This window comes from Porites lutea, chromosome 4 (assembly GCF_958299795.1).
Source record: "Porites lutea chromosome 4, jaPorLute2.1, whole genome shotgun sequence".
In the NCBI taxonomy this organism is placed as follows: Eukaryota; Metazoa; Cnidaria; class Anthozoa; order Scleractinia; family Poritidae; genus Porites; species Porites lutea.
Genome location: NC_133204.1, coordinates 44,888,154 through 44,903,545, shown reverse-complemented (window position 1 = coordinate 44,903,545; position 15,392 = coordinate 44,888,154). Strand labels below are relative to the sequence as shown.

Below are 15,392 nucleotides of genomic sequence, written 5' to 3'. Positions count from 1 at the left end.
TCGAAGTCGAATCATTGGAAAGCGCCCAGACCCCATATAATCATGATTGTCGCTGATGACCTGGTATGGAATATCTTACTATAAGTAAACTGAACGTAAATAAACTTTCAGAGGCAAACAGCAGTTCTTGGTGGAAGTGGCTAAAAATTATTTATCGGAGGAGCAATAGTGAAATTTACAGTTTTCAAATATCGGAAAAACAGGGAGCATTTTGTTGCTTCGTCCGCCTCAGTTTGTCAATTGTTTTTCCCCCAAAAATCGAAACACTCAGTTGCTTTGTTGTGGCTTGGAATTACCAATCAGAGGTTTCACGGAAAGTATTCTGTGCAGGTTGTTAGTTTGGAAATGGAACGCAAAGAAAAGCTGAAAGCAACTTGAATCGGCGCGACTGGAAAGAAGTCAAAGTTATCGTTTTTGTTCATTTTGGTGATAGCAAGAGTGATTGAACGTGTGGATACCTTGATATGGACAGTTCTCCCTGGTAAAAGGTTTCTTTTACAAAGGTTGAAACATGTATTTTCAAAGAGTTTCTGCTGCATTCTTTTTTTTAGGGATGGGATGACGTCAGTTTTCATGGCTCTCCCCAGATCCCCACTCCACATATCGATAAGTTGGCCAACGAAGGTGTGATATTAAACAGTTATTACGTGTCACCAATCTGCACTCCAACCCGGGCCTCTATTATGACCGGTAAACATCCGGTAAACCTAGGTAAGTTATATCTCATTCACCAAAAGTTAGCAAGGGAGCTCCGCTTAAAGATGCATACAGTTAAATCACCCCTGCAGTGCGAACAAATGATGGAACAGAGAATCAACTCTGGAGTAAAAATTCTACCGCTACAAATAGCCATTAAACCCACTGTGCATTAGCCTTAGTACAGGGAATTAGGAGGACCATACGAGCAGAGAAAAGTCTTTTGACCTCCCTTAAAGATCTATTAAGAGTGACCATTGATTACAAAAATTATGTTTACAGGGTCTTACAAAACTCTACCTAACTGGAATTACTTGGAATTCGAATTAAAAGAGACCATAACAGAAACATTTAAGGATGATTAAGTGACGATTTGACAGCCACTGATAGGTTCCGTTTAAAAATAATCTTAAGGACAAAGAACGAGAATTCGAGAGAAGGGTGCCTATATCATGAATGTTCGAATGATGCATTGGGCAGAAACCACTCGGCACTCACTCATCAGCATAGTATACCCAGGGAAAAGAGTCTCACTTGCTTGCGATCACAGACCCTGCCTTACGAGTGCAAAGAACTCCCTAAAACCAAGACCTATGAGAAGCTGATGAGCCGTTATGAGTACCACTGCCCGGATAATATGGCTGTGCGCATGCGTCAGTTACTGCTCGTTTTTACGGGCAATTTGGTAACTGTAGCCTTAACAGCTGCTTCTTTCCTGAATTTTAGTCTTACTTCTGATTTTGTTTTATTGCTTTAGCTTTAGAGATATGAGGCTTATATGTGAGTGATTGTTCAGTCAATTAGTTTTTACGTAATATTTTACAGGTATTCAACATGCAACCATATTTGGTACTCAGCCGTACGGTCTTCCGTTGGGTGAGGCCACTGCACCACAGTATCTCAAGGCACTTGGTTACCGGACCCACGGCGTAGGAAAGGTAGATTTAGCAGCTTAAGCGACAACGACAGCGCGGCTACTCAAAAGTCACTTCAAAAGTGAATTCGCGCTACTTCAAACTTTGTCGCGCCTACTCCATCTCGCTCAATTCGTCAAATGTTGGTAATTTTTTCTGCAGTTGAATTCCTAGAGAGGTAGACTGCAAAACAGTGACTTTCTATAGATAATGAAAAGCCGTTTATTTCAGGTATATTATGAGATCTGGGTAGTTGATTAATGAAGGTCCTGGGAACGAGATTGTTTTTCACGATTATTTTAACAGGGAAACTTTACTCGTTTAAGTTCAGTACTTAGTTAATTTCTAATCGTCTTTCCAGGTTAATTGTTTCTGGATGTTTTCTTTCAGTGGCATCTTGGATTTTTTGAGAAGGAGTACACGCCCCTGTATCGCGGGTTTGAGAGTTACTACGGCTTCTGGAATGGAAAGGAGGACTACTGGGACCACACATCACTAGAAGATGTCTGGGGTACAGATCTGAGAAATAACATGGAGGTAGATTGAGGCTAAACTATTATGCGCATGCTCATGGTAGGGTTGTTGATGACGTAGACTCTCATTCCCCACTTTAGAAACGAGAAGGAAAAAGGGCCGAGTTAGTCTTCGCAAAGACAGGGGACAGGGGAAAAATTGGCCAATAGCTGATAGGCACGTCCGCAGTAATGATCCCAGAAGTCTTTGCGAAGACTAACGCGGCCCAGTTTCCTTCTCGTTTCTAAAGTGGGGAATGAGAATGCTACGTCACCAACAACTTTACCATGGGCGTACTGGGGATGCGCCTATCGGCTATTGGCCAATTTTTTTCCCCTGTCCCCGGTAACAGTCCCAGGCGGCTTTGCGAAAGTTTAGCTCGGCCCAGTTCCCTTGCCGTTTCTAAAGTGGCGAATGACCAGAGCCTGTCGTTTCTTTAGGTACCAAAATAAAGCCGAGAGACACTAGGAACGAGAATGGTATCCTATTTGGCTTTTTGAATTATACGGCGTACAGGTACCTACATGGCTAAAATACCAACTTAACCACAAAGGACTGCAAAGGACCGCAAACTAATATGCCGAAGAACGTAGGATCTATAAAGACCTGATCAAGTAGACAAATTAAATTCTTCAAGCAGAATACTGCAATGCTGATCGTACTACGTGAAAATTAACTCTGCAAGATATCAACACGACACCGAAAGAACTCAAAACAGAGCGGGATTGTAGCCATAGACAGCTGTTTCGCCCTTTTTGGGGCTCGTCAGTATGGCGCAACAATCAGAGAAAGCACGCCTAACAGACCTATCTCAAGAGCCTGCCCGGTTCTCGACACAGAAAATTCAAAAGCGAGCTTCAAAAGCTTCATTCCACAGAGTTACTGTTTTTTTTTCCTTTTACAGTTTTTTCTTTTAATTTTCTTTTCTTTAATTACTTCTTTTTTGGCCTACCTAAGACATTGGCTGATTTTGGTGGCAGAAATTTTATCTTTTTCTCACTATTATTTTTCTGTAGCCTGTCAAAAATGAAAGCGGTCACTATGGTACAGAGTTGTATACAGAAATAGCTGAGCGGATTATAGATACGCACAACAAGTCTGAGCCACTTTATTTGTACCTCGCACAACAAGCTGTTCACTCAGCCAATGAACAAGATCCTCTGCAAGCACCGAAAAGACTGCTGGATGTAAGTGAGAATAGTAAGAGCATGCAGGATGGACGTTCGACCCTGATTTTATCTCGGCTCTGCAAGGGCCTGTTTCTCGAAAGGCCTGGTAACTTTTCGGGTCCATATTTTGAAATCAAGACCGGTTGGATAGTAGGCACAGTTCTTAACTCACAAACCGGTTAATTTGCTTCGCTAACTGCTAATTTCAATGTACCATTTTCAAAATTATTGAAACTTTGATCTTGAATACAAACACGACAAACATAAAACAGCTTTTTCGGGCCCAAAAAGATATGGCCGACTTTCAGAAACGGGCCCCTGAATATCAGGCCAGTGCTCTTAAAAAGACTCTTTTCTCATTGAATGGTTTGTTTTCGCTTTATTTATCAACTAAATGCATGAGCTCGGCTGCACAAAGGAAGGATTGGCGAAGATTCTGTGCATTCGATACATCCTTGCAAAATAAAGTTTTTGTAAAGTAGGTGAAGGGTCCCACACAAGCAAAAAGAAAAAAAACCTGTATTTATAGGTTGCTTTGATAAATTCACTGGCAGTTATCTCACTTATCTCTCAAGGTCTTCAAGCCCGAACGTTTGTCTTTTCCACGAATCCTTGCAATAGGTTCAGCATTCAAATCAATCAAGTATTGATTTTTTAAAGCAAAATCTGGATTTTTAGAACCTGCTAGGAAAAAGGCAAAAAACGAAGATGAATTCAAATAATTGGGAGGTTAAGAAAATCAGTGTTAAAAGTACAAAGTGAATTTTCGCAAGGCACAAACAAAGCTTACAAAAGTTGTATGTAGCTAGGTTCTACGTCTAATTATCTCATCTCAATTTTGTATTTAGAAATTACCCCGTTTTTCATCCGACGAAAGAAAAATGTTCGCGGCGATGGTAGCTTCGTTAGATGAGTCAGTTGGCAACATAACTAAAGCTCTGAAAAGAACAGGATTATATGATAATTCTGTTATTGTCTTCACTACTGACAACGGAGGTGCACCCAGAGGATTTAACTGGTAATTGGATCACTTTACGTTTCCTGGAAACTGCCCACCCACCCCACCCCTAACACATGTTTCTCACTGACGTGTGACTAAAGGCCAGAAACATGGGGTAGAGGTGTGGTGGGAGGACAGTTTCCTAGAAACCTAAACTGATCCCATTTTCTTAGCTTATGTTCACAACATACCAGTTAGCTCTTGCGCCGGCGCGAAAATTATACCGTTTAGGGCCTCTGTTCACATTTGAGGACGGTGATTTGGGCGCAATTTCTGTAACGGAACGAATAGATGCTGCTCCGCACCGGTCTCGAAAGTGAAGCGTCACATATCGGAAAGGTGTCTGTTCCTCACTTTGGTGCAGTGTGAACAGGTGTTCGAACCGTAGCGGAAGTGAACAAGTGGGAGCGAGAACTGGAATCCACTAAGACGGAAGTGAGCGACTTGTTTCAGTTCTGTGCGGTTGTTGTTCATTCTATACCGCATAGCTTTTTGTGTCGGCGCGAAACGTTATCCGTTATAGTGCGAACATATAACCTTAGTTTCCTTAATAGTGTATAGAGATGTATGTTACTTTTCTACCTAAGCCTAATCCTGTGAAAAGACCAGCTAATTATGTGATGTTGGATACGGCCAGGCCTTTTAACAAGTCGGGGTTATCTTTGTTTCTGCATTTCAAGTATACAGCTTAGGTATAAAAAGATGGAGCAGTTTCGCCCATTACTCTTTGCTTTTCTTTACTGAAGATAATAGGCTGATTTAGCAACAGAACGAAAACGTCAGTTGACGACGGCGCGCGCAAATCAAACAACAACTGGGTTAACCAATGGCAGAGTGGCAATTGGGGCACCGGAAGTTGAGTGAAGTCCTTTCCGCGCGCTTTCCCGTCGTCAGATGACGTTCCCGTTCTGTTGCTAAATCAACCTAATACTGAAGTTAGATCATCAAATCAAGAATTGTCTTTAATTTCACCCTCTGTAGGAATCAAGGCTGCAACTTTCCCTTTAAAGGAGGCAAAGATACCTTCTGGGAGGGAGGGGTCCGTGGAGTGGGATTTGTACACAGTAAGCTGATTAAGAAGAAAGGGCGCGTCAGCTATGACTTGATTGACGTCACAGACTGGTTACCAACCTTCTATCATTTGGCTGGAGGTGACGTCACTGCCATCCAGGATAAAATTGATGGCAAGAATCAGTGGGACACTATTGCGCATGGCAAAAAATCACCAAGAACTGAGGTAAAGCACTTTTGGTCTAAACATGCTATCGTAAAACAAGAACATTAACCAAAAAAACAACAACATACAGCTTGGAGAAAAGCGTTGTTTCTTTCTTCATTTCTTCAATTCCAATTCTCCGTTTTACTTTTCTTTATTTCATTACGTTTGCTCTAGGTTCTTCACAACATAGATCCGATCCGCAAGTTTGCAGCCATTCGTGTGAAACAGTACAAGCTGATTATTAATCAAGATGCTGTGTTCAAAACTACATGGCACCCGCGCTACAGCTTCACCGAAGAATTGGACGGTGATCAGCAGCCCTCCACGTTACCTGGCGCGGTTATCAAGTGCGGGAAATGGGACAAAAGTGAAGCGGCTTCTTGTGATACTGATATTTTTCCTTGCTTATTTAATATCGAAGAAGGTACATCGATTTTCGATGTTGTCAGGGTATTATCTTTTAACTTACCTTTAGTTTTGCAGCAACTCAAATAATCAACACTGTATTACTGGTGAGCTCCCCGCCAGGAAACACACCCTCCCTGAGGCCAAGTTAACTATTCTCTCAACGGGGCTATCTTTAAGCGATTCGTCACCAACTGACTAAAACCAGGGCGAGCACTCAGTTCATACTGATTGGTTGAGAAAGTGGAGCGGGATTTTCAGCCAATCACAGGGCTGGTCTTAAAAATACAAAATCAAAGAAATGAAGAAATCAATTTAGACCGGCACTAAGAAGCATCGTTGTCACGGTTGCTGTACTTCTATGAAAGATAGACAAGCTGACTTATTGTAAATGTAAAATGTTCCACTTTTGCTTGCCTGGTGTTTTCTCAGTCTCAGTACTTTTAGACGTTTGTGTGATATTCCTTAAAGTTTTAACTTGCCTTGCCTGACAAAACAGCTGAGATTTCGTGACACCACCGTTAGTTTCTACGCGGAACTGATGAAACGGGCGCAGAAAATCCATACTAATGACGTGTCACCACCCAAATCTGGGCGGTGCTTGTGATTGGTTGGAAATTTGATCATTGCTCGTATCTCAGACGTCATTTTGCGTTAGCGTCACGAGATGTCAGCTGCTCTCTCAAGCTATATTAGCCTTTACCGACTTTTGTTTTGGCATTTCTCTTTCAGATCCCTGTGAGTATAATAACATAGCGCACTCCAATCTTGACATTGTTCAAAAGCTGCTTCACAGGCTTATCAAATACCAGAAAAATGCTCGTCCATTGTGGTTCCCTGATAGAGACCCGGAAGGAGATCCAGCATACCACACAGGTAGCAACAAAGGATACTGGGCACCTTGGATGGAGTCCGAAAACAATGAAAAGATTTTAAAGAAAGTTCTTGATAATATTGCAGTAATCAGTGGCAAAAGACATCACAAGGAATGCCCTCCGATGGACAATGTAACTGTAATAGAAAAAGAGCATAGTACTCATGCAGAATACGATAAAGACGTATATTACATTCTGAAGGGGATTCTCCACCAGGCTAATAAAGGGAAAAAGGGTTTGATCCCTAAAAAGTTTAATTTGTTAGTGAAAGAGTCATTGGCAATGTTGTATAGCAAGATGAAACACAAGACTAGAGCGGATGATTTGATGCACAAGCTGCAACTGATTAAAAAGGCTCAAGTAGCAAATGGAGCAAAGAGAAATGATATTGAAAACGTTGCAACTAGTGAGAATAACTTTTCAGAAAATGCGGATGAAGATGACATGGAAATGAAAAGTGTTTCAGGGGACGACGAGCGAGAAATAGAAAATGTGAATACTTTGGATGGTAGCTCGGACCTAGAGAGAAAAAATAATATTAAACCAGTGGAATCAGTGGATGGAAATCACAGTAAGATTAAAGGAGAGAGCAATATTGAAAATGACTCCTCATACAAGTCAGATAATATTTTCAATGAAGTATCTGCAGAGGCTAGCAGCATTACTAATGATGTGGATTATGAAAATCAACAATTTTAGACGGGGCTGCATAATATTTTTATCACTATGAGTAACAGGAATACCATGAATTTTACTAAATAATCGCTCAATGGTTATGAAATGTTAAGTAAGTAGTTAGATGTATACTACGTACGTAATCGCAAATATATATGAAAAAAAAAATTAAACCCTCGGGGGTACAATGTACACGGACACTATATATCGACTGCCCCCTCCTTTTGCACAAAGGCGAGCGCGAAACGCGAGTGACTGGTGACGAAGCACAAGGGACGTCTGGGTACGAGCCAGATATCAAGGCGTTAAATGTTCCCGCCATGTCCCAAAGAGACTCGTGAGTGAAAGACTGGGTACGCAATTCAAAACGAAAGTCCGAGCTAGTCTGTGTACAGCCACCCCCTCCCCTCAAACAAAACCGTGAAGACAGGCGTCTCTCTCCCCAATTTTGCTCCAGGGGAGGAGGTAGTCGTTTACAGGCTACGGCGGAACCTTTTTTTTTTTTTAAATAAAGCAGGCTTTTTTCGAAAGTTATTGCTAAAAAATCAATAATGCCTTGCATACTATTCTGAATACACTCATCTGGCCGTATGGTATTGATCAATGGTAAAATTCTCTTTATGATTGTTCCGACCAATAAGCGCCCTAAACTTTGTCACGTGATCACTTGTAATTGGCTGGAGCAATATTAAGAGGGTATCGAAAACAATAATTACAAGACAGGATCTCTGATCTTAAAGTATATTTCTAACGGAATATTTTAAAGTCAAAACTGACGAATCAAACTGACCACACTATATTTCTCGCGAACACTCCAGAAAGAATTTTATGCTCGAATGAAGATGGATAATTAATGTTGATGAGGGTAATTATGATTCAGCTAAACTCCAAAGCAAAATGGCGTTAAACCCATTCATTTGCAAAGTCAAAATTCCATAAAACTGGAAGGAACCTTCTTTTCACCCTTCATTTCATCGAAATAGAAAAGGAGGATTTATTGAAACGTTCATTGATGTTCCTCGTTTTCTTTTATATTGTTTTGAAATAAAGTTTGTTTGTTTATTTGTTTGTTGTTGTTGTTGAATGTTCACACCATAGAATTTTAATCCACAGTCTCGAAAGTAAGGCGATGTACCCGTTTTGATCCTGGAATAAGGGTATAGTCGATACTGAAACAAAGGTATGACTTATTAGATGAGTCATCATTAGATGGCTGGATTTAACAGCTCTTGCCATTAGGGTGGTTATTTTCAGAAGTTTTTGAGTCGTTAACCGGCCTCCCACTGGTGAAGTGTGGATTGTTAGATTTGAAGGGGTGTTATAAGAGGAGAGTTAACTGAAAAGGCGTTAAGTGAGGATTCTATTTAACAGAAGCGTTTGTAAGTTTTTGAAAATGACATCAAAAGACTGACGTAGGACTCACTGCTTCACTAAAGCCTTTTGGGTGAGTAGGTTACCATAGTGAGAGGACAGAAAAAACCCAGAGGCTGTAACAATTTAAAAATAATGAATCATAATGATGTTTAAAACAATAGGACAATGTTCTGGAATGCTGTTCTCAAGGATAAGGACAATGAACGATATTTTAATGTTTCCTTTAGGCATATAGTATTTATTGCTAGATCACGCGAAGCGCACTTGGCGGCACGCGAAGGGAAAGGTAAGTTATTAAAACGTAGTTCTTTATTGATAGAATTTAGTTTTGGAATTTAGTTTTGGCAGTTAAAGGTATGTACCTATATATAAGCCCCTCTCTGTAAACACTGGACGATTTAGTCTATTTCTTTTCAAAGTCGCCGTTTCGTGATAAAACTCTATTTTCACCGGAAAAAGCCACATCGAGGTTTCAAACGCGGTAGACGGCGGTCCTACATTGTAGTTATTGGTCACATTTTCATTATTTACAAGGTATGATCGAAATAAAAATTTAACCCTTATGTTGTTCAGATATTCATCATCACTTAATTTGACAGATATAAACTAGTAACACTTGTCAAAAGACGTCGCATTAAACGTTTGACAAACCTCTACTTAAAACTGACCCCGTGGCTGAACCTTGAACAAGGGCATGTTTTGGTTTTGATAGGGGTGGCATGAGAAGTGGTAGATATAAATTAAAGTGTGGCACATGCGTCATTAAAATAACTACGTGAAACTAGTGATGTATGTGAAATGAAAATTTTCTTCATTTAATTAAAATTACTTCTGACTGTTAACGAAACCCCTTTCACGACTGCAAAGAATTTAAAAGCATCGATCTGGATTTTTGAGTCTAAACTTGAGCCGCCTATTTTAGAAGGAAATACCGAAGGATGTAAAACCGAACCTGGTTTCGTTTTTTCACCTTTCTTGCTCTCTAAGAGTTAAAAATAGTGCGCTTTTTAAAATTAGGACTAAGCCAATTATCCTGACTTGAAATAAATTATCTTTCTTGTGAATTAAGATAGTTGTGATGTCTAAATAAAACTGAATGTGTTAAAAATTTCAAACAGGCCGTGATAATAATAATAACAATAATAATAATAATAATAATAACAACAACAATAATAATAATAATAATAATAATAGATTATAGTAATCCAGAATAGTTGGATTAAATGTAAGTGTTTCTGCAAGTATTAAATTCTTGTCAAAATGTCTAAATACTTTTATGTAAAGCAGTTTAAAATTATTAAGCGTGATATTCAATTTTTTTCCGAACTTATTTATTGTAGTTTGGGTCCAGACGACAAAGTATAATATGCGACTGCTAGACTCACTAAAAGATTGAACTGCAAGTAGAAGTAAGTTATCCAGTCGCGTGCTTGGCAGAGTTATATTGCTCAAGCTTACTCAGTGAATGTAAGCGGCGAAATATTGACCAACACACAACCAATATAATCATGATTAATCACCGGCCGACTGCGGTTTTCATTCCAAGAACTGTATTGAGTGTGACGATCGATGTGGTTGAGTAAAACAGGCTCAAATATCTACTGCAGCTGATAAGCAGATCTCTCTCTCTTTTTTTAAGGAAATTATTCCTTTCTATTTAGACTGCGAGTAATAAGCGGCTCTCTATTTTGGGGAGTCGCGCTGTTGTTTATATTAAGCAGGGGCATCCAACAAGAATATAGTTCAAGACCACTTAAACATAGCATTGTTGAACGTATTTTAGTATGTAAAACGGTAGATACAGGCATATTTTTATCCCCTAAAAATTTTTCATCTGTTCGGATTTCCTAGCGGAAAGTCTAGTGATCCGAAAATTATAGGGATCAAAAACCTACCTTTTCGAAAATTTCAGCTAGAAAAAAGGCTCCCGAAAATTCTAGGTGACCCTTTTAGGGTAAAAATCCGTTAAAAATGGGCAATTATACCATTTTTGGAGAGTTCGAAAATCCTAGGAGAGGCAGGCAAGCAAGAAATTTTACAACTAATGTTCCGAAAATTCTAGATCCCAAATCGTCTTCCGAACAGATATTTTCCAAAAATTGTCGTTGGGTGCCCCTGGTCGTCCAAGCTTGAAATATGACCATTGGCATTGTTGCATAACTTTCAACATATAAGGATTTGTATGCGGAAATAATGTACCATTTCTTTGAACCTACGAATATGAAAGAATTTAAATACAAAACGGCTTAATTTACTTTCGTTGTGTGTTTCTTCTTTCCAGTGCGCTGCTCAAGCCTATTTATGGCCATCTTATGTGTTTTATTGGAACCTGTTTGTGCCAATAAAATTATATAAAATGGCCAGAAATTCGCTTGAGCACCACACAAGAAAGAAGAAACATTCAAAAAAGTCTAACGACACTTGCTGCTGGAAGGAGACCTCCTTATCCATTACATTGCGTCAAAGAAACATGCATCTGTACGTTATATACAAATCACAACTTTTACAGTCCTTAATTACTTTTAATCAGGTGAGAAGCTAGAAGGGGCGCATTTTCTTTTAAAACGCCAGAGAGAGAGAAAAAAGCTAAAGCCACAGATATGAGTGACACGACTACTGCAGTTAAAGCAACTGATTTTCAAGAAATTGATTCAGAATATGGAACTGGGGAGGACAAGGCAGCGGTAGGGCTTCAATTAAGTTTCAATCATTGATTTCATTTATTTGTGACTGGGTTGCAGGCACAAAAAAGCTTTGTAAAAGTCCCGTACCTACCTCTACTCTAAGAAAGGTTAGAGCTACTCAGATTCAGATCAAGAAAACTGGACAAATTGAGCAGGAACAAAACAAAATTATGTAGCCATGGCCAATAACAAGAAGGTTTACGTGATAGCCATAAGTGGCTTTGGATTTGTTTTTTTTTTGACGCTCTGAGGGAAACACTGCGCAACTTATTCATTCTCTTTATAAACGGTTGTAAAGCTTAAAAGTAACAAATGTGGTATTTGATATTTTAAATTACACACTGTAAATCAGAAAGATCTGTTTTAACCCTACCGTGAATGGGGCCGTTTCGGTGAGTAAAATAGTCCTGTTTTTGAGTCTAATTTGGTTGCCTTAAATCAGGGCCAATACAGTTCAATTAGATCGGGGGTGGTGGTGGTGGTGGTGGTGGTGGTGCAGCTTCGTTGTTGTTATGTGTGAAAAAAGCCCTTTCTGATACAGTGTTCGTGCTGGCGCAATAGCCATTCGGTGTAGTGTAGAAATAACCTTTGAACACTTTAACAACATTCTCGTGGTATGGCCCAATTCAAAAAAGATAAATTAGGCTCCAGTTTACTGCTGCCTGGAAACGGACACCAGGGGTCGTCAATCCAGGATATTCTTACATCCCTTGGGGTTCTTTTACGTCCCACAAAAGCCAGATCAGTACAGTTTTGGAGCTTATCCGAGTACATTAGAAAGCTCAAAGGTCCAAACTTCTGCAGATGTGAAACAAAGAAACCTTTTGTGAAAGGCACCTTTTCCTCAGTTATTCTGAGACCATGAGTGTTGGTCCAGCCCGGAATGAGCACGGGCCTACTCACCCAAAGTCTGACTTTCAATCAATTGCGCTGACCAGGTGGCGGGTGCATCTGGGTTCCTCGGCCATCCTGGCCTAGAGTAGAATCTAAAAATAAGAGGGGAGCACTTCAAACTGTGTTGAAACGCCTGACACACTTGCTATGGTCCTACATTTGTTTTAACGACTGTCTTTGCATCTTTAGAATGTTAATGAAAAGAACTGCAAGGAGGGATTCCATGATAAAGCTTTAGAGGGACATTTGTATCGTAGAACTGCCATTAAATCTTTCAATGAAGGTGATTTCCAGGAAGCCATACGGTGGCATGAAATGCATCTTAAAATTACCGAGGAAATTGCCGACAGGACTGGAGAAGGCCTTGCCTGTGGTAGCCTTGGCATTACCTTTTTTCATCTCGGTGACTTGAAGGAAGCTATCAACTACCACGAGAGACATCTCAGTATCTGTAAAGAATTGGGAGACCGAGTTGGGGAAGGACGTGCGTACAGCAATCTTGGCTCTGCCTTCTACGGTTTGAATGATTTCATAAAAGCCAAAGTCTGCCACCAACTTCATCTTGACATTACCAAGGAACTGGGCGACAAGAAAGGTGAAAAAAGTGCTTGTGCCAGTCTTGGGAAAGTATATGTTCGCCTGAGGGATTTTAACAAAGCAATAGAGTACCACCGCTTACATCTCATCATTGCCAAAAAACTGGGTGACCGAACAGGGGAAGTAAATGCGTATGCCAATCTTGCCTTTGCTTATTCATCCCTTTGCAATTTTAAAAGATCCATACAGTATCACAACCTTCATTTAAGCATTGTCCAAGAAATTGGGGACAAAGTTAAAGAAGAAGTTGCCTACTCAAACCTGGGAATGGCGTATCGTAACCTAGGGGATTTCCGCACAGCCGTAGGGTATCATCAGCAACAACTTGAAATTGCAAAGGACCGACGAGACAGGCATTCAGAAGCAGATGCGTACGCTAGTCTTGGACATTGTTACAGATCTCTTGGTGATTATAGGACAGCAGTTAAGTACTACGACCTACATCTCGGTGCAGCCAAAGAAACTGGAGATAGGAAAGTAGAAGGACGTGCCTATGCTAGTCTGTCTACTAGCTACTGTTTTCTACGTGATTTCGAAAGAGCAATATATTGTTCCCAGATACACCTCGTTATTACACAAGAGGCAGGAGACAGGACTGGTGAAGGACAAGCGTATGGCAACCTTGGCGATGCTTACCACTTTCTCGGCAATTTTGAAACAGCGGCACAATGCCATCAACTAGCTCTAAGTATTTCCAAAGAATTGCAAGACAAAGCTGCGGAAGGACATGCGTATCAGAGTCTTGGCCGTGACTTTTGTCGTCAGGGCAATTTCAAGAAAGGTTTAGAGTATCATTTACTGCACCTACGCACTGCTAAAATGACAGGCGACCAGGCTGACGAGGGAATTGCTTACAACCATCTAGGAAATACTTATTATTTTTTAGGTGACTTGTCGAGGGCAGAAGAATCGTACAAATTAAGCGCAAAATTGTTCGATGGCATCAAAAATAATCCTCAGTTGAAAGAACACTGGCAAATTAGCCTTCGAAATTATCAAAAAGATAACTACAATGCTCTATGGAAAGTTCTTTTGCAGCAAGAAAATGTCAAGGAAGCCCTTTTGACAGCTGAAAGGGAGCGCGAGCAAGCTCTAGAGGACCTCATAGAATGGGAGTATGGTTTGACCTCTAATCAGACAGTTTTTTGTGAAGCGAATGAAAATGAATTTCTCAATGCTTCTTCGCCGCAAACAGTGTTCATAGCAGCTGACCAAAACGCAATCAATTTTTGGGTTTTAGACAAAGGCAATAGCCCTTACTATAAACACAACGAAATTGATCAACGATATTTGAAAGACTGTGTCGACGCTTCGTTGGCTTCGTTAAGTCAGAATGATTACTATAGAACTGGGGTGGAGGAAAGCGGTAGTTATGAGGATCGTTCTTTTGACGTTTTGGTAAATGTAGAAACGCGCGATAAATCTAATATGAAAAGGCCAGCTCCATTTCGTGGGACAGAAGATCCTTTGAGGGTATTACATGACATGGTTATAAGCCCTATAGCAAACAAAATTCAAGGTGATGAGGTTGTTGTTGTTCCGGATGGTCCCTTGTTATATGCTCCATTTGCTGCACTCTTAGATCGACATTCCAAATTTTTCTCTGAAATGTCTACAGTTCGTATAATACCGACTTTAAGCAGCTTGAAGTTAATGGAACAGTACTCAGAAGGGCGACATAGAACAGACGTTGCGCTGCTCGTTGGAGATCCATGGCTGGGAAGCATTCGCGTCGAAAGGAAAGGAAAGAAAAAAGAAAAGAAGAAAAAGAAAAGGAAAGGTAAAAAAGTCGAGGTTAATGGCCTTTCTCAACTGCCAGCCGCTAAAACAGAGATCGAATTGATAGGAATGATTCTGAACACTAAGCCGCTCACTGGAAGAGAGGCCACAAAGCAAGAGGTGCTACGACGGATACGCTCAGCGACGCTTGTTCACATTGCCGCTCGTGGAAAAGTGGAAACTGGTGAAATTGTTTTGTCCCCTAATACGACGCACTTTTCAGAGACTCTCAAAGAGGAAGACTACCTCTTGACTATAAGAGACCTCAAAAACGCAGAGCTACAAGCGAAATTGGTTGTTTTAAGCTGCTATCATAGTGGTCGAGGAGAGGTCAAGTCTGAGGGTGTGGTGAATATTGCTCGTGCTTTTCTGAGCGCTGGCGCGCACTCGGTTTTGGTGTCATTGTGGGGAATTTGCAATGAAGCCACTCAAGAATTCATGAGAAACTTCTACAACAATCTTGTAGAAGGACTTAGTGCCAGTAAGTGTCTAAGCATGGCGATGAAAGTAATGAGGGAATCAGACAGATTCAGTAATGTCAAACACTGGGCTCCATTCGTACTGGTCGGTGACGATGTCACATTCAGCTTTTACACAG

The 15,392-nt window shown here is 40.5% G+C and overlaps 2 protein-coding genes across 2 annotated transcripts in view; both read left to right on the top strand.

Annotated features, from left to right (window-relative positions):
• The first annotated feature begins 538 nt into the window (after positions 1-538).
• On the top strand, positions 539-7,561 carry LOC140933756 (arylsulfatase B-like). Its single transcript, XM_073383391.1, has 8 exons — positions 539-711; positions 1,522-1,634; positions 2,001-2,147; positions 3,140-3,310; positions 4,141-4,310; positions 5,274-5,529; positions 5,686-5,935; positions 6,649-7,561. Exons 1-8 carry the CDS (start codon positions 684-686, stop codon positions 7,488-7,490), a joined length of 1,977 nt encoding a protein of 658 aa, XP_073239492.1. The 5' UTR covers positions 539-683; the 3' UTR covers positions 7,491-7,561.
• Positions 3,761-15,392, top strand: part of LOC140933757 (glycerol-3-phosphate acyltransferase 3-like) — a 157,208-nt gene continuing 145,576 nt past the window's right edge. Inside the window, exon 1 of the mRNA XM_073383394.1 lies at positions 3,761-3,766. The gene's annotated coding sequence lies outside the window, so the exon portion shown is untranslated. The remainder of the gene's footprint in view (positions 3,767-15,392) is intronic.

Bases quoted from the DNA above. Each gene is read 5' to 3' on its own strand.
- LOC140933756 (XM_073383391.1), top strand. From the start codon at position 684: ATGACCGGTAAACATCCGGTAAACCTAG. The intron at 712-1,521 runs GTAAGTTATATC...AATATTTTACAG, and splicing joins TAAACATCCGGTAAACCTAG to GTATTCAACATGCAACCATA. The intron at 1,635-2,000 runs GTAGATTTAGCA...GTTTTCTTTCAG, and splicing joins GGACCCACGGCGTAGGAAAG to TGGCATCTTGGATTTTTTGA.